A 20,941-nucleotide genomic window follows, 5' to 3' on the forward strand; every position below is an offset into this window, starting at 1 on the left:
AACACTCAAAGTATTTGAAAGAAAACATACTATTTGAACCCATGTCTGACTCGTACACCCACTCTCTATACCAAACAAACTCAGCACTGTCACATGATTTTCATACTCAGAGACTCACAAACTCACCACTTGTCCCATGACTATTCCTCCGAAACAACACGATTGCATGAATGATCCAGTTCAGACAGTGCCCCTAAGTCATTGTCTATGATTGCATTTGCTCTGAAGCCCCTCTTTCTCCATTAACGTCATCATGTGCGCTCTTAATACCTTCTATCCTGATAATCATTTTACTGTCACGTGTCTCTTACTCATAAATGTCATATTTAATCTGTTTTTCCAAAGTGTGTCGACCGTGTGTGAAATGACCTTTAAAAAAAAAAGAAATGGAATAAACGGAAGCTTGAAACTTGAGAGGAATATTAAATGGTCTTTTGTCTTGCAGATCTTGGACACTCAGCTGGCAGTGTGTCATAGTGATGGCACTAGGGAGGGCAGTGAGGACAGAGACCATGTCATCCACAGACGGGACACTGAACCAAACCTACGACACCGATCACCGCTCTCTCAACTGTGAGTCATTCTAAAGCTCACACTGACATCAGTGTCCCATTGTTTCCCGGTCACATTACAGTATAGTACAGTGAGGACTGAGGAATCATGTCCGGCGGGCCAGCATGGCACATGTTGTTTTTCTCTGTACTGTACTTCACCATAGAAATAAATAACACATTTCTGCAGTTTAAAATGATCATGTATCTGTAAGCAAACATCATAATTAGGGCCAGGAGTGGGACCTGACCAGGAAAAACTCTCGGCCTAGTCATAATGAAGGAATGAATACATTTTATAATCCATGTAAACTGTAACCGTGGGAGATTCTCAATTGGGCAAAAGTCCGTCTTCGCCTCGACTCCTCCGGCCTCCTCTCCTCCGTGACCCGGAAACCATTAAGTGGTCACCGTATGAAGGAGCTGTGTCAATTCGTTAATAGGCGAACGGAGGAGTTTGCTCCTCTCCTCGGTTGCCTCCTCCGGCATAGGGTACTGAGGTGTATGCTACAGGAGTCCTACTGCAAGAGTTTGGACATTTGCCACAAACCCTTTGAAAGTCAAAGTAGAAAATAATACACATTTTAGAAACGATATGCTACTCATCCTTTTATCTATAAAATGTATTGCGCAACTACCTACATTTAGTTTTTATCATTTTACATAGATTTTGTGATTCCTCCTCTGTAAACGTCATTTGCCAGAGTCTGATTTCATAAAAGCGTTTGTTTCCACGTTTTCTCTCCTTGCCTCCTCCCCTCGATTACCTTTGACCTTTTTCAAAAGGATGCGAGGAGAGGACGGAGGAGAGGACGCGAGGAGTCGAGCAAAACCAATTGAGATTCTCCCCCTGTCTACCTGTGTCTCCTCGCTCAGAGGTGATCAGAGCCCCGGCCAGGTGAAGCTGCAAATTGGCTACTCAATAGAGGAGAACCGGCTGTTCATCACCGTCCTTTCCTGCAGGTATGTCCCAAACTACAATACCCATAATGCACTGTGTATCTCTGTACCTTGCCTGCAGGTCTGTCCTGAACCACACTGGCACGGACCGACTGGCTGGTGGTGTATAGTCACTAGACCTATAACCTTAATTTTTATCTATTTAAAAATAAATGTATTTATGAATGTTAAGCCATTCTTTTATTGTATTTGAATGAATTAATGCATAAATCAACTTAAAAAAGGGGGGAAAGCTAGCCCTAATGTATATGCTAAGCAAAACAATCCTGCAGCAACAGGAAATGTGAATTATTATGTGGATTATAATTCATGGACATTTTTGCAGGACAATGATCAATTTTTCGTAAGGGAAATTGGAAATGACCAACTTCAGAAGCTTTTTAAAATCTCAAATACACTACAAGTTTAACATTTCCTGCACTGCAGGAAAGTTCTCCTGCAACAGGGGGATCAAATGAAGATCCTACATCTGTATGGAGCCAGTGAACATTGTGCTAAACAGTGTCCACACGCAGTTAGTCACCCGGTTTGTTCTCTGTTTGCCTTTAGGGGCCTGCCAGCTTGTGGGTCTGCTAAGGACGGGTCCGACCCCTATATCTCCTTCATCCTTCTGCCAGACAAGAACAGGATCACCAAGAGAAAGACCAACACCAAGAAGAGAGATCTCAATCCTGAGTTCAACGAGAGGTGAGACAGAAGGGGACGTCAGGAGACAGGACAGGGACAGGAGTTTTCATGACCATGTTTATTTTTTTATTTGACCTTTTAACTAGGCAAGTCAGTTAAGAACAAATTCTTATTTTCAATGACGGCCTAGGAACTTGTTCACGGGCAAAATGACAGATTTGTACCTTGTCAGCTCGGGAATTCGATCTTTCGGTTACACGTCCAATGCTCTAACCACTAGGCTACCTGCCGCCCCAGAGTTACCTTAACTAGGGCCCAGAGTTATTCCTGCTATCTTTGTGTAATAGTATCTGGTACTGTTTGCATTTTTGTATGTCTGAAGTCCTAACCCTATAAATGGATAAAAAATTAAAATCCTCAGCAATCTACACACAATACCCCATAATGACAAAGAGAAAACTGTTTTTTGGTTTTCTAAGCAAATATATTAAATACAAAAAACAGATACCTTATTTACATCAATATTTGCTATGAGACTCGAAATTGAGCTCAGGTGCATCCTGCTTCCATTGATCATCCTTGAGATGTTTCTACAACTTGATTGGAGTCCACCTGTGGTAAATACAATTGATTGGACATGATTTGGAAAGGCAAACACCTGTCTGTATAAGGTCCCACAGTTGACAGTGCATGTCAGAGCAAAAACCAAGCCATGAGGACGAAGGAATTGTCCATAGAGCCCCGAGACAGGATTGTGACGAGGAACAGATCTGGAGAAGGGTACCAACATATTTCTGCAGCATTGAAGGCCCCCAAGAACACAGTTGCTTCATCGTTCTTAAATGGAAGAAGTTCGGAACCACCAAGCTTCTTCTTCTAGCTGGCTACCCGGACAAACTGAGCAATCAAGGGTAAAAGGGCCTTGGTCAGGAGGGTGACCAAGAACCTGATGGTCACTCTGACAGAGCTCCAGAGTTTCTCTGTGGAGATGGGAGAACCTTCCAGAAGGACAACCATCTCTGCAGCACTCCACCAATCAGGCTTTTTGGTAGAGTGGCCAGACAGAAGCCACTCCTCAGTAAAAGGCACATGACAGCCCGCTTGGAGTTTGCCAAAAGGAACCTAAAGGACTCAGATCATGAGAAAAAAGATTCTCTGGTCTGATGAAACCAAGATTGAACTCTTTGGCCTGAATGCCAAGTATCACGTCTGGATGCCTGAATGCCAAGGACCTCAGACTTTCCGAAGGCCCTGTATATCAAACTAGCAGCTCTACAGTAGGGAGTTATGTCCTATCCCTGTATCTGCCATTCTATGTCTTTTCCTTTTTCTGTGTGTGCAGGTTTGACTTTGACTTCTCTCTGGAGGAGTCCATGCAGAGAAGACTGGACCTGACTGTCAAAAACAACGTCTCCTTCATGAGCCGGGAGAGAGAGCTCATTGGAAAGGTAAGCTACTGTAGGCGATCTAATGATCTCTGTCCTGGTTTAAGCACCTTTTTGAGATGACCTCTGAACTGTGTTTTTCGTTGTTGTGTTTAGTTACAGCTGGATTTGGATCAGATAGACCTGAAGAGTGGCAATGCACAATGGTAGGTGCCATCCCACATCTTACCTTTTCTGTATTCATTCATGTAGATTCCATATTACTTTGATTGATAAGCTACCTATCTGTTACTTTTTCAGGTACGATTTGGTAGAGGAGACCAATTAGATGAGAGGATGGTCTCGCTTTCCCGCAGTGCAATGTTCCTTTTACGATCACTTCTTCAGTTCAGTTTGTTTTATATTTTTATTCAGCTTATGAGCCATGGGGCCACCACTGAAGAATTGCTTACATTTGCATATCATCCCAACAATACCCCAATTCATTTGTAAATTGAATTCCTCCAATCAATGACAGATTTGGTCTGTGTTACTACTGTGCTATGAAGGCTCTGGAAAGAGAGAATTCCTAAATCCAGAGTCATGAGAACATTTTATTTACGATTGTTTGGCTGAATAGATATTTGAAATGAAAGCAACTATGAAATAAGAAATATACACTGATAGCACAAAACATTAAGAATACCTTCCAACTATTGAGTTGCACCCCCCATTTTGCCCTCAGAACAGCCTATATTTGTCAGGGGCATGGACTAGAAGGTGTTGAAAGTGTTCCACAGGGATGCTGGCCCAGGTTGACTTTTATGCTTCCCACAGTTGTGTCAAGTTGGCTGGATGTCCTTTGGGTGGTGGACCATTCTTGATACACACGGGAAACTGTTGAGCGTGGGAAAAACCCAGCAGCGTCGCACTCCTTGACACAAACTGGTACCCCTGGCACCTACTATCATACCTCGTTAAAAGGAAATTAAATATTTGTCTTGCCCATTCACCCTCTGCATGGCACACATAAACAATCCATGCCCCAATTGTCTTAAGGCTTAATGTCCCCTTCACGTACACTGAATGAAGTGGATTTAACAAGTGACATCAGTAAGGGATCATAGCTTTCAGCTGGATTCACCTGGTCAGTCTGTGAAGGAAAGAGCAGCTGTCCTTCATGTTTTGTACATCAGTGTATGTTACCAAAGCACTTAAATTGTATTAACTTAAGTCACAAAAGGCATTTTAGCTTCAATCACATTGATGTTTTGATGTCTCTTTTAATGTTTGATTATGCATTTGTATCAACCCCAGAGCACCACAAAAGCAGCAAAAATCCGGAACAGTTTCAACTTTTAAGTGTTTAGAGTTGTTCTAACCGGTTAAGTTATTATTTACTCAAAAAAGGAATTGTTCTGAGTAATTTTTTTCATTATTTGTTTTTAATTTTTTTCATTCCAAAGATATCAACAACTTAACGTGATGACTCTACGTATCATCATGGATGTTTACAATCCAAATGAAATGATTACTGAAATTATTATTTTAATGATGCTTTAAGAAACAATGTTTTAACTCATCAATTCCTTCTATTATCCTGTTTTTATATGTTACGTTTTTGCCTTATGTATTCCAATACTTGTGCACAATTTCTTGAACTAATGATTATATGTTCATTCTGTTCCCAAATGAAGAAGTTTTAAATGTTTTAATCATATATATATATATATTTGAGGGTTGATTTTATAATTCAGGAGAAGTATTGCAAAATGACCCAGAACATCACATTTGCCAGTGAAAATGTTACACATTCTAGCTTTACAGTATTGCAATATCCGAATCACTGTGCTTTTATTTGATAAAGAGAACGTTGTAGCTATATAATTGATGTATGTTCACATTCCAAGGCAGCATTGTGTTGTATACAGTATGTTTGTGTGTGATTGTATGTATTTGTAGTGCCAATAGTGACCTGGGGTCTGCTATAAGTCAGTCAATCAGAGTCATGTTACACGTTGTTTGTTATAAAACACTTTAGTCTTAGATAAAATACCCTGAAAGAACACTGAGGTACGGTTTCCTAGACACAGATGAATCCTATCCTATACTAAGAAGCATGTTCAATGGAGATTCCATGGAGAGTGCTGTTTTGTCCAGGACTAGGCTTAATTTGTGTCCAGGACACCGGCTCTGAAAGAAGCAGGCAAATTTTTGGGCGAGGAAATTCCCTTCCCTCTGCTGTCATTTCACTGCTAAGGCTTGAAATTTTTATGAAATGTTTGTAGATAATATAAAGAAGTGGGGGAGAGAGAGAGAGACGGAGAGAGCTAGACGGGGGGGGGGAGACGAAGAGAAAGACGGAGAGAGAGAGAGAGACGAAGAGAGAGAGAAAGACTGCTGCTGCTTTAACACATATGCCTAATCACTGAATGTCTGTGTCGTAGTTGTTTCATTAAACGTTTGCACTTGCTGTAAAATGATTGATCTGATTTCTACTTTTTTTAATCATCTCTAATCAAGATGATTCCAATCTTCCATCCACCTCTTACTCACCTCTTCTGTGAAACAATGTCTTTATCCCAAATGGCACCCTATTCCCTATATACTGCATTGCTTTGACCAGAGCCCTAACGCCTTGATCACACCGACAGCGGCATTACATTTTGGGACACCAGAAGTACATTCATTTCCAATGGAACGCTGCGTTTGCCTGGCAGCGTTGTGTTGCAGAGACAGTTGCAGTGTGCTCTGTGTGGTGCATATGTTGTACTTCTCCAACGTACGCGTCAAATTGTATGTGTAGACGGCTTGACAAGAAATGGTAGCAGAAGGTGAATGTTGAGCTTTTGTTGCACACATATACAGATGATGCTGCATACTATTTTGCTCAATGGCGCTGTTGGAATGATCTAGGCGTACGGGACTAGGGTGCCATTTGTGACTCACCCAATATCTCATAAGATTGGAGGGTTCCAAAAGGGTTCTTTGTGTTCTCCTATGGGGACAGCCAAAGTGGTTATACCTGGAACCAAAAAGTGTTCTTCAAGGGGTTCTCCTATGGGGACAGCCAAAGAACCCTCAGGTTCTAGATGGCACCTTTTTTCTAAGAATGAATAGACCTTGTAGACGAAACTGAAGACTTACTGGCTTATGGACTGTCATGCCAAGTTCAAGTGCTGTCAAAATAAAGACATTGTTATACATGGTGCATGTGATGTACTGTATGTGCATTGTTGGTGCCGAAGTCATGATTAATGAACTTCCATTAGCTAACCACCAGGTGGCATTAAAGTGCTGACATAAATTCTCCAATTTACCGAACTGTAGCTAGGCCTAGCTCAATTTACTGCTACGCCTCAAACACACCAACAGAAGCACATTCGTTTCCAATGGAACGTTGCGTTTGCCTTGCAGCATTACGTTGCAGAGACAGTTGCGGTGCGTTCTGTGTGGTGCGTACGTTGGGTTTATTTGAGAATAGGCATCAAATTGTATGTGTAGACGGCTTGACATAAATGGTAGCAGAAGGTGAATGTTGAAGTTTTGTTGCACACATATCCAGATGATGCCGCGTACCATTTTGCGCAATAAAACTGTCGGTGTGATCCAGGCGTATATGTGTGTGAGTAGAGCGCGATAGGCAGTGTGATTGATAAGTCAACGCTTCAATAGGGAGAGTAACCCTATCAAGGGCGGGACAATAGCAGAAAGCCTGCTTCTGGGTGGAAGCAACATAGAAGAGTCTTCTAGACTGAACCACACAACCATCTGGATCGCACAACAATAATGAATGCAAAGGCATCGTAGCCAAGAAAGTTCAGTCCAGCAACTAAGAAGTCGCTATTTGGGTGGGTTAAAACATATATTATTGAAAAAAGATTTTACAGAAATAGATGGAGATGGATTGGCCTGGTAAATCGGAAACCATTCTTTGGAACAGAAAACAATTGTTACTTTTGAGGTGAGGTTCAGTTTAGAGTGAAATACAGATGAGAGTTCTCTACAAATGCAAAAGTATACGTTTTTTTAACGAGACCGTATGGAACTGGTGTGGTGTAAACGTTTGATTTAACCTGGAACTTTTGGATCAGAAGTGGCTGATTTTGTTATAACGCACTGGTGCATTTTGGAGGAACGCAGGGAATTTTCCCACTTTTGGAAAGACTCTGAAAAAACGCTCGGGAAGAGGGAACTTTATTTACTCTACTAAAAGGATACAGTACTGCTTTTAACCATGGGGAATATTGAAAGTGTGGATGGACAGTCGGACAATATGAAGCATCATATGATGCCATTGAAAGTGCCCATGCCTGACCAGTCGGAGTTGGAGGAGAGATTTGCTTTAGTTTTGGTAAGTGACTGCTGCCTCAGAGTCATGTTTGAATTGAAATGGCTACTTGGTTTGGTTTACTGCGCTCCAGATTGTCACAGAGAGAGAGAGCCATATGAAACTTCTGAAGCCATAATTAACATAGAATAAAACATTAGGCTACATACAGATCTGTCATGCTGAAATGATACGCGCCACAGAACATATTACCTACCATATGATTAGGAGTAGGCCTGTGTGAATTTTCTGTTTGTTTTTAATTAGTAGCCCATAGTTTCACCTTTTGATTCGGTGAACAAGCTCAACAACAGCCCATGGATTCACACAGGCAACACTTCTATGTTATTTTTTTCTTTAAGATGTTATTCCTTTTTATAATATGCATCACAGTTGGTCAATAAGCCCAAAACAGGTTTCTAACAACCGGAGGATTAACCATTATCAAACACAAATGCTTAAACAAGACAATAAATATGTCTGACAGTACACTCGGATGCCGTTTACAGTAAGACAATGGATCCGTTTATATTGTCTCGTGTGTACTTCTTGTGGAAAGCAAGATGTTATCATCATAAGAGTGAGCGAAATGAACCTATCCCACTTTTACATTCTTCTCCTGTAATGCTGGAGTTGCTGATATTCTAGACCAGCCGACCCGTTCTGTCCCACCCCCACACCCTATCTGTTTCCCCCACTCGTTCCTTCGGTTCTTTTGTTTAAAAAAAAGTCAACTCGAGGCTTTGGGCTAATTTACCTAAGTCCAGTAGCTTGTTCAAGAATTGGCTCGTTTTCAGAGTACAATTTCACTTTCATTATCAAACCTTTAATGACACATATAGTCAAAATTCCCAATGGAATACACCTTTTTTTAGTTTCAAGTTTAACCAGAGTCGCATTTAGGTAATTCCATGACAGATTCCGACGACAACATTTTGTGAATTCCCCTAAAACTCCCACACCGGGGAGATCGTAAAAGAGGGACCACCCCCTCTCCTCTATTGCCCCCTTCACCATCTTTGAATGCCGTCCCGCTTCACAGGCTTGAGTTGCGCTGGGGCTTTGTGATGCTGTGCACACAGTCAACACCCACTTTATCCATTGATCAACAGCTGAAGTGTCAAGTGTGTCTGTCATCCTAAATCAAGAGGCGAAGAAGATACTTTCTTTGTGCACAATACCGATGCACAGTTATGGGGCAAAGTGATCAACAATTTAAAGTTGTTGGACTTTGTTTTTATTATTTGGAATGCCTTTGATTCCAAAACAAGTTGGTTCTGAATGGAATGGTACAAATCATCTCTGTATTGTAAATAATTCAATAATGGGCTTTAGGCCTTTATGGTTTATAGTACCTTTTATAATGGCTGTATCACAACCGGCTGTGATTGGGAGTCCCAAAGGGCTGCGCACAATTGGCCCAGCGTCGTCCTGGTTAGGGTTTGGCCAGGGTAGGCCGTCATTGTAAATAAGAATTTGTTCTTAACTGACTTGCCTAGTTAAATAATGGTACAATACATATATATTTGTAAATAAACACTTCCATCATTTTAAGCAAGCTTATTGCGACAAAAACCACTATTGGAAAAATAAAATATCACATTTACATAAGTATTCTGACCCTTTACTCAGTACTTTGTTGAAGCACCTTTGGCAGCAATTACAGCATAGAGTCTTCTTGGGTATGATGCTACAAGCATGGCACCCCTGTATTTGGGGAGTTTCTCCCATTCTTCTCTGCAGATCCTCTCAAGCTCTGTCAGGTTGGACGGGGAGCGTCGCTGCACAGCTATTTTCAGGTCTCGCCAGAGATTTTCAATCAGGTTTAAGTGTGGGCTCTGGCTGGGCCACTCAAGGACATTCAGAGATTAATAAGCCACTCCTGCGTTGTCTTGGCTGTGTGCTTAGGGTCATTGTCCTGTTGGAAGGTGAACCTTCGCCCCAGTCTGAGGTCATGAGCGCTCTTGAGAAGGTTTTTATCTCTGTACTTTGCTACGTTTTGTATTTTTTTTAACCTTTATTTAACTAGGCAAGTCAATTAAGAACAAATTCTTATTTTCAATGACGGCCTAGGAACAGTGGGTTAACTGCCTTGTTCAGGGGCAGAACGACAGATTTTTACCTTGTCAACCTTTCGGTTGCTAGTCCAACTCTCTAACCACTAGGTTACCTGCCGCCTGTTCACCTTTCCCTCGATCCCGACTAGTCTCCCAGTCCTTGCCGCTGAAAACATCCCCACAGCATGATGCTGCCACCACTATGCTTCACCGTAGGGATGGTGCCAGGTTTCCTTCAGACGTGATACTTGGCATTCAGGCCAAAGAGTTCAATCTTGGTTTCATCAGACCAGAGAATCTTGTTTCTCATGGTCTGAGAGTCCTTTAGGTGCCTTTTGGCAAACTCCAAGTGGGCTGTCTTGTGCATTTTACTGAGGAGTGGCTTCGGGTCTGGCCACTCTTCCATATAGGCCTGATAGGTAGAGTGTTGCAGAGATGGTTGTCCTTCTGGAAGATTCTCGCATCTCCACAGAGGAACTCTGGAGCTCCTTCAGAGTGACCATTGGGTTCATGGTCACCTCCCTGTCCAAGGCCCTTCTCCCCAGATTGCTCAGTTTGGCCGGGTGGCCAGCTCTAGGAAGAGTGTTGGTGGTTCCAAACTTCTTGCATTTAAGAATGATGGAGGCCACTGTGTACTTGGGGACCTTCAATGCTTCAGAATTGTTTTGGTGTCCTTCCCCAGTCTCGGAGCTCTACGGACAATTCCTTCAACCCCATGGCTTGTTCTTTGCTCTGACGTGCACTGTCAACTGTGGGACATTATATAAACAGGTTTGTGCCTTTCCAAATCATGTCCAATCAATTGAATTTACCACAGGTGGACTCCAATCAAGTTGTAGAAACATCTCAAGGATGATCATTGGAAACAGGATGCACCTGAGCTCAATTTCGAGTCTATTAGCAAAGGGTCGCGATACTATGTAAATAAGGTGTTTCTGTTTTTATTTTTAAAACATTTGCAAAATTTTCTAAAAAACTGTTTTCACTTTGTCATTATGTGCTATTGTGTGTAAATTGAGGAGGAAAAATATGTATTTAATCCATTTTAGAATAAGGCTGTAACGTAACAAAATGTGGAGAAAGTTAAAGGGTCTGAATACTTTCTGAATGCACTGTAGCTGTGTCAATAGCTATGGGCAGTAGTTATGCAAACTGTTTCTTATTCTTACATTAGAAAGTGAGGTTCCTTGTCATTCTTTCAAAACAAACTGTCCCCAGTTCTCACGTCCCTCCAAACCACCAATTTAAGAGTCTAAACAAAGAAAGACTAATCACTTAATTCCACCATGAATCTAAACATTCTTTCTCTGCCAATATGGCTTCCACTGACCATGTCAGTACACCATGTTATCCAGCGACAAATGTGTTTGCTCACAAGTGTTAGTCTAGTGTTTCCCACGTATATGACTAACCTCACCACATCACATCACACCCGGCCTGAGTTTAGCCACTGTGTACCAACTCTACAGTAACAGTATTGCATGTCGCAGATACTCTACTCTACTGTACTGTACTCTGCTTTACTGTACTTTACTCTACCGCACTCTACTGTACTGTACTTTACTCTACCCTACCCTACCGTACTCTACTGTACTTTAATGTACTCTACTGTACTGTACCATACTCTACTGTACTCTACTGTACTCATGATACTCTACAGCTTAATTAAACCAATCAACATCTCTCCTGAGAATACCTGCTGTATACTGTCCTGTATACTGTCCTCTGTAACTGTACATCAGTCCACTAGGGACATTCATGTCTGTCCCAAGTCTCTCTGTTACTCTGGCACAGAGCCATCTGAATCAGTCCACTAGGGACATTCATGTCTGTCCAAGTCTCTCTGTTACTCTGGCACAGAGCCATCTGAATCAGTCCACTATGGACATTCATGTCTGTCCAAGTCTCTCTGTTACTCTGGCACAGAGCCATCTGAATCAGTCCACTATGGACATTCATGTCTGTCCAAGTCTCTCTGTTACTCTGGCACAGAGCCATCTGAATCAGTCCACTAGGGACATTCATGTCTGTCCAAGTCTCTCTGTTACTCTGGCACAGAGCCATCTGAATCAGTCCACTAGGGACATTCATGTCTGTCCAAGTCTCTCTGTTACTCTGGCACAGAGCCATCTGAATCAGTCCACTAGGGACATTCATGTCTGTCCAAGTCTCTCTGTTACTCTGGCACAGAACCATCTGAACACTGGTCTGCCAGATATCCCATGCAGCCTTCACTACGACTGCAGCGTACTGTAGCCACTATGCCAAGAGGATAGAGATACAACTAGAATTCATTATGTAGGCCTAACTGTCTATGTTTCTGTGGTCAAGAGACTCAAGGCAGCAGCTCAGTGGGAAACCCACTTGTTCAGGTCCCACGTGTGCTAGTATCTGATAGTATGACAACTATCTGTAACCAAAGATATTTGCTCTGATTACTATGTGAAGAGACACGCCGGCACAGTGAGAAACTGCTCAGGGATCAGGAATTGTTTCTTTTCTATCATCATCCTCTATTTCTATGCCATTGAAAGGAACCTACCGCCCATACAAACATCCTATTTTTAATCACTTTTCCATGATTTTCTATGTTGTCCCGATCAAATCCCTGCCCTTGTTGACTGCTGTGCTAAAGTCTCAGCTTTGCGCGATCATGACAAACTATTATAACAAATAGCCACGTATTTCACATCATCTATCCCGCATGCAGGACTGCCTGCAGGAGCCAGGGGGTTAGTAATCAAATACTATGCTCAGCTAGAAGGTGTTCTCACTTAGTTATGACTGTTGGGGGTCATGCAGAAACAGTTAGAAACAGTTATTTTTAGACATATTTTCCAGAGGGCACAGCGCCGCCTCAAGGGGTATGTTATGTATCAACAGCACTGTGTCCTCTCAAGGCCATTAGTGCCTTTGTTAGAAACGATAGTTCTTAAATCTCGACGATGACAGAAGGTAGGCTAATCACTTCACTTCACGTCATCCCAGAACCCAGAACCAAATCGTGCAGTTTGTGTTAATCTCTGTGTCATAAGAGACAAATACGATGCGTAATCGATTTAACTGGATAAACCATGAAAATATTATACCAATACAAGAGATATTAACTATGGCGGTAACGTGAAGGCCCTTTTCGTAGATCAAAGCTCCACACACACACACCATGTTGAAGTTGGGAGGTTGTCAGGAAGAGAGCACCAGGGTTTGACTGGCTGGGCGCGATTAGAGTTCAGGTCACGCAGGGGCTTTTCCTTCGCAGAGAGAATGATACTATTATCTGAAAACACTGGGATTTTACATTGTTGTTTCACTCTGTTTCCTACAATAGATTGGTCATATTTTCGTTGAGTCCAACATGTTTCCTGTCTCCATTTTGTTACAAGAAGCATGGTGGGATAATCTGCATAAGTGGTATTTCATAACTGTTTTCCATAAATAGAATTGTCTAATCACAACATTCTTCCATCTCCCCCTGTTGTGTTTCCGCTGTGTACGGATGTGCATCAAGTGGAAACCACGTGTTTGATGTATTTGATACCATTCCACTTATTCCGCTTCAGCCATTACCGCGTGCCCGTCCTCCCCGATTAAGGTGCCACCAACCTCCTGTGGTGTGAATGTGCGTTACTGCGTGTGAGCGTTTGGGAGGTTATGTGTGTACTAGGGATGTTCCAATGTTTCTGTGTCTGGTGGGGCAGCCTCCTCCTCGCAGACAGAGGCAGGCAGCTCCCAGACATCCCTTGGCCTTTGGAATGGCAGCAGCACATTATGATGTCATGGGTGTAGGCTGTGCCAGTGCAGTAATATCCACAACCTACGGTAACGACTTGAGCAGGATCACTCTTCTGTGGATGGGAGATGAGGGAGAGGAAGATGGAGGAGGGTCTGAGTGGGGAGGGGGGCAAGGGGATGGGATGAGACCCCTGGGTTAAATTAGAGTACTTCATGCAGTCTGGTTGGGTCAAGTCTAACCGGGAGAATGTGCTAAAGGCATCTCCTCTTTTCTCTCTTTCTTGTTCTCTCTCTCTCTTGCTGTCTCTGTCTCTCTATCGCTCTCTTCAATTCAATTCAGAGGGATTTATTGGCATGGGAAACATAAGTTTACATTGCCAAAGCATGTGAAATAGATAATAAACAAAAGTGACAAACAAACGTGACATAAACAATCAGAAACGAACACTCTCTCTCTCTTCAGAAACAGCACTAGCTCTGTTTATCTTCTTCTGTGGCTGGAAACAGCTGTCTTCCCGACATCTTCTCTCTTTTTACAGAGGAAATTGCATTGCCGGCACTGGGCTGTAGTCAGCCCTGTACAGGACCACCACCATGTACTGTAGGTAGACCACAGACAGAGACTGTTCCCCAAATGGCACTATATTCCCTATATAGTGCACTTCTTTTGACCAGTGCCCATAGGAAATGGCCTGCCGTTTGGGATGCAACCAGACACATGGACACGATACTAGACTAGATACACATGTGCAATCAGTGTATATCTATGCACGGATACTGGGTGTCAGCATCAAAGAGCAGGGTGATCCTATCCCTCTCAGGAGTCTCAAGTCTTTCGTCTTTTTCCCTAACCTACTCATTATTGTGTCCTTGGAAGCTTTGAATTCAAACGCTATGGGTTCGTGGGATACTAGGGAGCTTTGACTTTAAACACTATGAGTTTGTGGGATACTAGCTAAGCCTCATGGAATACTACATGAAAAATGGAACTTCTCTCTCACTGTTGCAGCATGGGTTTTCCTTCCTTCGGATTCCTTACGTCCTACTCACCAAATTAGGGTCTGGCTTATTAGCTAACCTTCTCCATATGCCTTTCTCCTTATGCGAGAGACGTGGAGATGGTGGTGGGGTTTTGAAAGGTGTGTATGTCTGGAGCAGTTGGAATGGGGGCCGGGGGCTTGGCGTTCTGGACGGATCTTCTTTCAAAGTGCCCCCGCACAATTCCACTGGATTCCTGTGGTCAGGTCTGGGCTGGGACCACAGGACAACTCAGCTAGGCTCACAGAGGGAAGATTCCCTTTGAACTGGCTGCCTGCTGCTGTGATGACTTTAACAACGTTTTGAACAGTACACACACACACACACACACAAACATCTTAATTTTTTGGGGGGGAAAGTGACAGATTATTTTCAATACTCGATTACGTTGGTTGGAGTCCACCCTAACAGAGTCAGAGGGCTCTGGTCAAAAGTAGTGCGCTATATAGGGACTAGGTTGCTATTTGGGACACAACCAGAGTGTTGCAGAGAGTTGCACCATACTCTGAGGTTTGACTGTGGTACAGGCAGGAAAGTCCCTCTGGTTTACAGGAGCTCATGGATATTTGTGTGGAATTACATTTTGAGGTTGCAGGAAGGCTAGGAGCCCACTGGGCACAAACTGGTTGACTCAACATTGTTTCAATATAACTAAACATATTGTGACGTGGAATCTACGTGGAAAATACATTGGATACGAAATAAGTCATTCACGTGAACAGCTGTTTTTGAGGGTGCAATTTCAACCACGAGATGATGTCATCATGGTAACTTAATTTCAACATAGATAAACCTTGTATAAAATACAATGATTTTGTAGCTTTAAAACCTCATCAGATGTTCCAAGTTATATCTACTGAGCAGCACCTTCTGCTACCCTTTGGTCTCCCATCCAGGGTTTTAACCAAGCACCGTCTGCTTAGCTATGACATTAGTCACTGACTTTGACCAATGTGCTATTGTGAGAATGATTGTTAAGAGATCTCCACTTAAAAACTAGATAGATTCACTGTTGCTATCGAAGTCATTCCAAAGGGTAGGGTTAACAGAGTAAATGTATAGCATCGCTCATATATCATCAATTATACTATTTAGGCCTGTATATTATTTGCAAAGTCATCAACCCAGAATTCAACAAAAAAATATGGTTTCAAGTTCTGGTTGATTTAATGATGTTTAGTGATATTGAATTGTAGTCAACACAACCAAATATCAACATAGCCTATTAACTTGTCGACAAGTTAAAAAATGATATGTTGGATTCACGTCTCCAACTCAACCAAATATAAAAGTTAAAGAATGGGATTAAGCCAGTGGCTCAGATGGAACTATACAAGCAGTAGATTAATCTCCTTTAAATGTTGATATTTGGCTTGCTTTGTCAACCAAACACGAATAAAATATTACATTTGTAATACACTAAATAGCCTAAAGTTAAAGATGTACTATGCATAAATCGCTCCGCCATTTCCTGGTTGCTTGAATTCTAATAGTTAGCTTAATTTCAGTTGATGTGACATAACAAGCAAGTGTAGAGAATCATTGTACCATATAAACCGCTGTGAAGTACATTTTCACTAACCCAAAATATTGTATTTTCAGCTGTTTGAAGCTGGTGTAACAAAACTAAAGTAAAAGACGCAAAAATGAAGCATAAGAATGGCACGTATAGAAATAGCGCACATAGAACAGATCTACAGCTTCTTAGACTTACTTTCAATGAGAATGACATCTATAACTCACATTTCTAGTTGAATTTGGTCAGGTCGCCTAAAAAGTTACATACTGCAGTTTTAAGAACATTCTTGCAAACTAATGTAACATTCAACCTTAAAATGAGTAACACATCCATAGCCAACATTTTGAGGTTACTTAATGTAACTGTACATTTCTCCTTATGTAATCATATAAAATGTGCATGTTTAAGATAGCATGCATAGGTCATCGCAGGTCTGTGGAGATCTTCATAATTGCTGTGCAGAATCTTGAACAGCATTGATCACTTGCACCATGTATTTTTCATGTAATCTCAACTGCAATCCAGGTCATTTGGTTCTGCTATTAGATGAAGCACGGTGGTAACCCATTAATATGTTGTATAAATAAATAAAGTATCTGACATTGTATTCCCATTTTATTTTTGCTGTGCTTTTTAAATGGTTGAAAGCACAGTGATAGATAGACCTTTGGAAATTCAACAAACTTTCGGTTGTCTTTATGAGTGGTGTGAACGTAGGTTGTAATCATTGATCAACGGCTCAACCAAATATTACCCAATTATTCACGTTGAAATGACGTGGTGTGCACAGTGAGGGGGTTAAGTGAACCATAGGGGAAGTGAAATGAGACGGAAAGTGCTGACAAAGTGACTCCTCCACTCCTCTGACATCAGCAGTAGTCAGAGCGAGATCGAAATAGAAGTGGAAATTACCCATGAGTGGACTGTCAAATGATCAGTCTTGGGTTGCAAAGTAGGCTTAAGGACAACGAGGCAGGCAGGTAGAGGTGTAAATGGTGATCAAATGTATTTACACAGCGCTGGTGATGATGGTGATAAATGTACAATTCAATTATATTTACAAATATATATATCAATACAAACTTCTGACTTTATATGTCAGCATTCCAAAGAAAAGGCAGAACCTCTCCTAACAGTACAAGGCACAGGTGGGGTCTCCTCGGCTCAAATGCGGCTACCGCAATGAGATACCAAATGTGAACTGACGAGAACATCCCAAAACAGGCACTTATAAACAGGCACTTATTTGGCTATGTCTATTCTGGTGCGCAGGCCAGGTACATCTATGCGCGTTCACAGTGACAACACAGAGACTGAGAAGCTCTCAGGAGTAAACAGCACACAAATAAGCCTACGTGTTACCGGGGGGGGATAGAGCGCAGCTTCGTGAGTGTTGTGAACGCTCATGTGCACTACAAACATCCCTCCCACTCAGGGGGGTGAGAAAAGGCTGCAGTAAACGGTAAGGGAAAGGAATGGTGAAACGCTAACAACTACAGTAGTATAATATGGCTTTAACAAATATCCTTTTGAACCTGTGACAGCAACAACAAACATTTCAGCAAGGAAACAAAGCTTTCTCCACTGGCGGGAGTCTTGCCTATAGTGTGTCTTCGTCACAGGGGCGCTTTTGTCCGTTTCGTTTGCCCCTTAGTCTATTTCTCCTATTTCTATGATCAGAGAGCACTGAAAAGACCTGGGGAGTTGAGTCAGGATGGCCTCACAGATATATGTGGAATGAGATTTTGAGAAGTTGGAGGAAGGATAGGAAGGGTAACTGAAACACAGAGAGGCGACATGAGACAGAAAGCACCTACAGTACAAAGTGAATCCAACTTCTACCCACCACCCTCTCCTCTGTGATCACTCTGAGTTGAGTCAGGAGGACAGAGTGTTTGAGAGATGCCACTCAGCTGGAACTAATGGCCTAAACTGTGTGCAGCGTTTATTGGACAACTTAAATCATTTTATGTATCTTCTCTGACCACGCTAACCTCTGTCAACACATTCGACAGTTCTAAAGAGGCGTGTGTGTTTGTGGTGTTGGGGGTCATCTTTTGTTTGTTTGCTATGCCACAAACTCCCGCTGGGAGAATCGTACATATGTCTCTGTCACCGCCAAGGCCAGGACCAGGCTTCCATACAGCTACAGAGAGGAGAGGAGGGACTGTGGGAGCATAGTGAAGGCAGGTCCATCTGGCTCTCTCTCCCCCAGGCTATAGCTAGTCCTCATTATGGGTTCGTCTTTACGGGCCCAGAACGATAGGTTTTAGTGCTTTTCTGAGCAGAGCAGTTATTTTTTGAAAAGCCCAGGTCAAGTTGAAGAGCATGACTGAACAGATACAGCGTGTCTCTACGCACATGGAACGTCAATAACTCTGTGAGGTTCTTTGTGTGACCCACCTGACTGAACAAGGATTCTTCCATTCCATTCTTCCATTGCATTATTTTAAGGCAGTCATTCAACTGACCACTTTGATACTGTTCAAGAGTACTCAAGACTTCAACTTGAATGGTCTGGGCTGGAGGCTGAACACAAACAGTGTTCTCCTCGCTGTGACTTTGGGATATGAAGTCTACAGTACGAGCGTACGTAGTTCGTTGTACTGTCTCTGTACAATAAGCCATTTTGTTTGATCCTTAGTGTGGTTCACGTAGCCGAGTGTTGTTTATGTGTGAGGGAGTGTGGCGGATCTATTTATGTATATGTCAATGTGTTAGTGTGTATGTGCATGCAGTGAGTGTGTGTGTGTGTGTAGGTATGAAGTTAAAGGGGGATTTGGGGGTTGCATGCTCTGTCTCTGATGCAGCTGCAGTGAGCCCCTAGCCTTTCCTCTGGATAGAAGTGGTTTCCTCCTCAATACAATGGGGACTCTGTTGGTTGGGTTGTTTAAACAGGGGCCCTCATCCCTTGGTGCCTTTTGTGCTGCACTCTCTTACTCTTTTACGTTCCGACCCTCACAGGGACAGACGGGTGTAAATCCAGTTGAAGGACTAATGGGTTATGGCTTTAACACTACGTTTGCGTTCCAAACGGCACACCATTCCCGATTCAGAGCTGTTGTTTTGAGGTTAGTTAAAGTAATGTCCGTCAATTCTAGTCCGGAATTCCACATTTGGGTGACATTCCAGGGCCTTTAGTTCCAGATAGACAGTTCTCCTGGTTCTGTTGTGTTTTTCCCTCCAGGCTCCAGCAGATCTCTAGCTGACACTCTGACTGACTGTGCAGGGTGCCGAAAGGGCCGGCGGGCCATGACCTGACTTACTGAGGCATTAATCGACCTGCATTCCTGGCATACCATACGTATATCCTCTGGTCTGGGGCTTCCCTCTGGACGGCCTGAGGGAAACAAACAGGACGTCTGTTGACCATGCTGGAATGAACGAATGCCTGATTCATGATCAGTTGTAGTGGCCATTTTGTTTATTTTTCATCTCATAACCTTTTTAATTTCTCTGTTTCCTGTGTCAAAACATTGGTTGGTTAGCCAGTAGTCGTGTTTTGTCAAGTGGGGGCATTCTAGGACATTGTTGTGTGATAAGGTCATTGGTATGTTTTGGACATTCACAACAAGAGTGACCCAAGGGGCGAAACTGGTTGAAATGACATCAATACAACCAGTTGGATGTTATCTAGTTGTAATCGCATCATTTCAACGTGTTCTGCCCGCTTGGAAATGCCACCACTAGGGTTTAGATTCACGTTGGAGGTTTGCGCATCTGGCTCCTTCACAGAGCCCCTGAGTCGCAGACACGGCTTTACATTTCCCACCCTGGCCAGATCATAACAAGCCTGGTCCGGCTTCAAAGAACCTTATTATGATAATTGTCTGGAAACTCATCTCGGCAGGACTCAACAGGCTATGGACGGCATAGATCATTCTTCTCATGTCCCCGATCCAGACCCATTGGAGGAAAAATACATAAATACACTCTAAAAATACAGAAAAATACATAAATACACTCACGCAGTTTTGAGCGGCAGCCATAGCTCAATTACTTGTTGTTTTGCTCCAAAAAGGTTGCTTGCCATCACATCCAGTTTTTATGGCTTGTTTCATGAATTAACAAACAGTTGAGGGGCAGCCATACCTCAGTTATTATTTTGTATTTATTTTTCTGAAATGGTTGTCAGATATCACACCAAGTCTTTACGTCTACATAACGTATGTCTCAGATTGGCGGTGGAGGTCTAGACGTTTGCCTCTTTGGGTCTCCATTGGCAAGCGGCGACTGGTAGAGAACTTATACAAACGTCTGAGAGCCAGAAGGCACAGGGGAGATGAGGGGGTTTTCGGGCCAGGCTTCTAGACCTGGGTTCAAATCATTTCAAATACTTCTTCTGTCCTGGATTGAGCTTGTCTGTTACAGTGGAACCAACAGAAAAGACATGAACTTGCAAACCCCGCCCACCTGGCACTCCAGGGAGGGTACATCAAACGCTGAAAGTGTTTGAGCGATTTTCAATATTATTTGAACCCAGGTCTTCAGAGGGGAAAGTGATGCGCTGAGCAACAGTCAGCCCTGGCTCCTGCGCTGCAGGGAGAGCAGAGCCGACTGTAGGACAGACTCACAGTCACACCACAGCTGGAAAGCCTGTTGCTGCTAACTGCCGCATCAAGATGGTGTCATGGGGATTTTACACGCTTGTGTTTTAACGCTTTTCAGGCCATCAATTCAGCTATTATGTTGCTTAGTAGCATGGATTCATTGTCTGCAGAGAAGCAGATCAGTGTTAGATCATTCATTTTCCTTGATACCAA

The 20,941-nt window shown here is 42.7% G+C and overlaps 2 protein-coding genes across 7 annotated transcripts in view; both read left to right on the forward strand.

Annotated features, from left to right (window-relative positions):
• LOC139542226 (extended synaptotagmin-1-like) overlaps positions 1 to 5,985 on the forward strand; it is a 28,844-nt gene extending 22,859 nt beyond the window's left edge. The window contains exons 26-31 of one of the 2 annotated variants that reach the window (XM_071347402.1): positions 446 to 573; positions 1,338 to 1,514; positions 2,061 to 2,198; positions 3,481 to 3,586; positions 3,680 to 3,729; positions 3,824 to 5,985. In XM_071347402.1, coding sequence (XP_071203503.1) covers positions 446 to 573; positions 1,338 to 1,514; positions 2,061 to 2,198; positions 3,481 to 3,586; positions 3,680 to 3,729; positions 3,824 to 3,851 — 627 coding nt within the window. In that variant the 3' untranslated portion in view covers positions 3,852 to 5,985. The remainder of the gene's footprint in view (positions 1 to 445; positions 574 to 1,337; positions 1,515 to 2,060; positions 2,199 to 3,480; positions 3,587 to 3,679; positions 3,730 to 3,823) is intronic. The other variant, XM_071347403.1, reaches the window with a different exon arrangement.
• Positions 5,986 to 7,218: 1,233 nt separating this feature from the next.
• LOC139542228 (formin-like protein 3) overlaps positions 7,219 to 20,941 on the forward strand; it is a 49,129-nt gene continuing 35,406 nt past the window's right edge. For 4 of the 5 annotated variants that reach the window (XM_071347412.1, XM_071347411.1, XM_071347414.1 and 1 more), the window contains exon 1: positions 7,219 to 7,856. In XM_071347412.1, the coding sequence (XP_071203513.1) occupies positions 7,740 to 7,856 (117 nt within the window). In that variant the 5' untranslated portion in view covers positions 7,219 to 7,739. The remainder of the gene's footprint in view (positions 7,857 to 20,941) is intronic. The other variant, XM_071347415.1, reaches the window with a different exon arrangement.

The sequence above is a fragment of the Salvelinus alpinus genome, chromosome 17 (genome assembly GCF_045679555.1).
Source record: "Salvelinus alpinus chromosome 17, SLU_Salpinus.1, whole genome shotgun sequence".
In the NCBI taxonomy this organism is placed as follows: domain Eukaryota; kingdom Metazoa; phylum Chordata; class Actinopteri; order Salmoniformes; family Salmonidae; genus Salvelinus; species Salvelinus alpinus.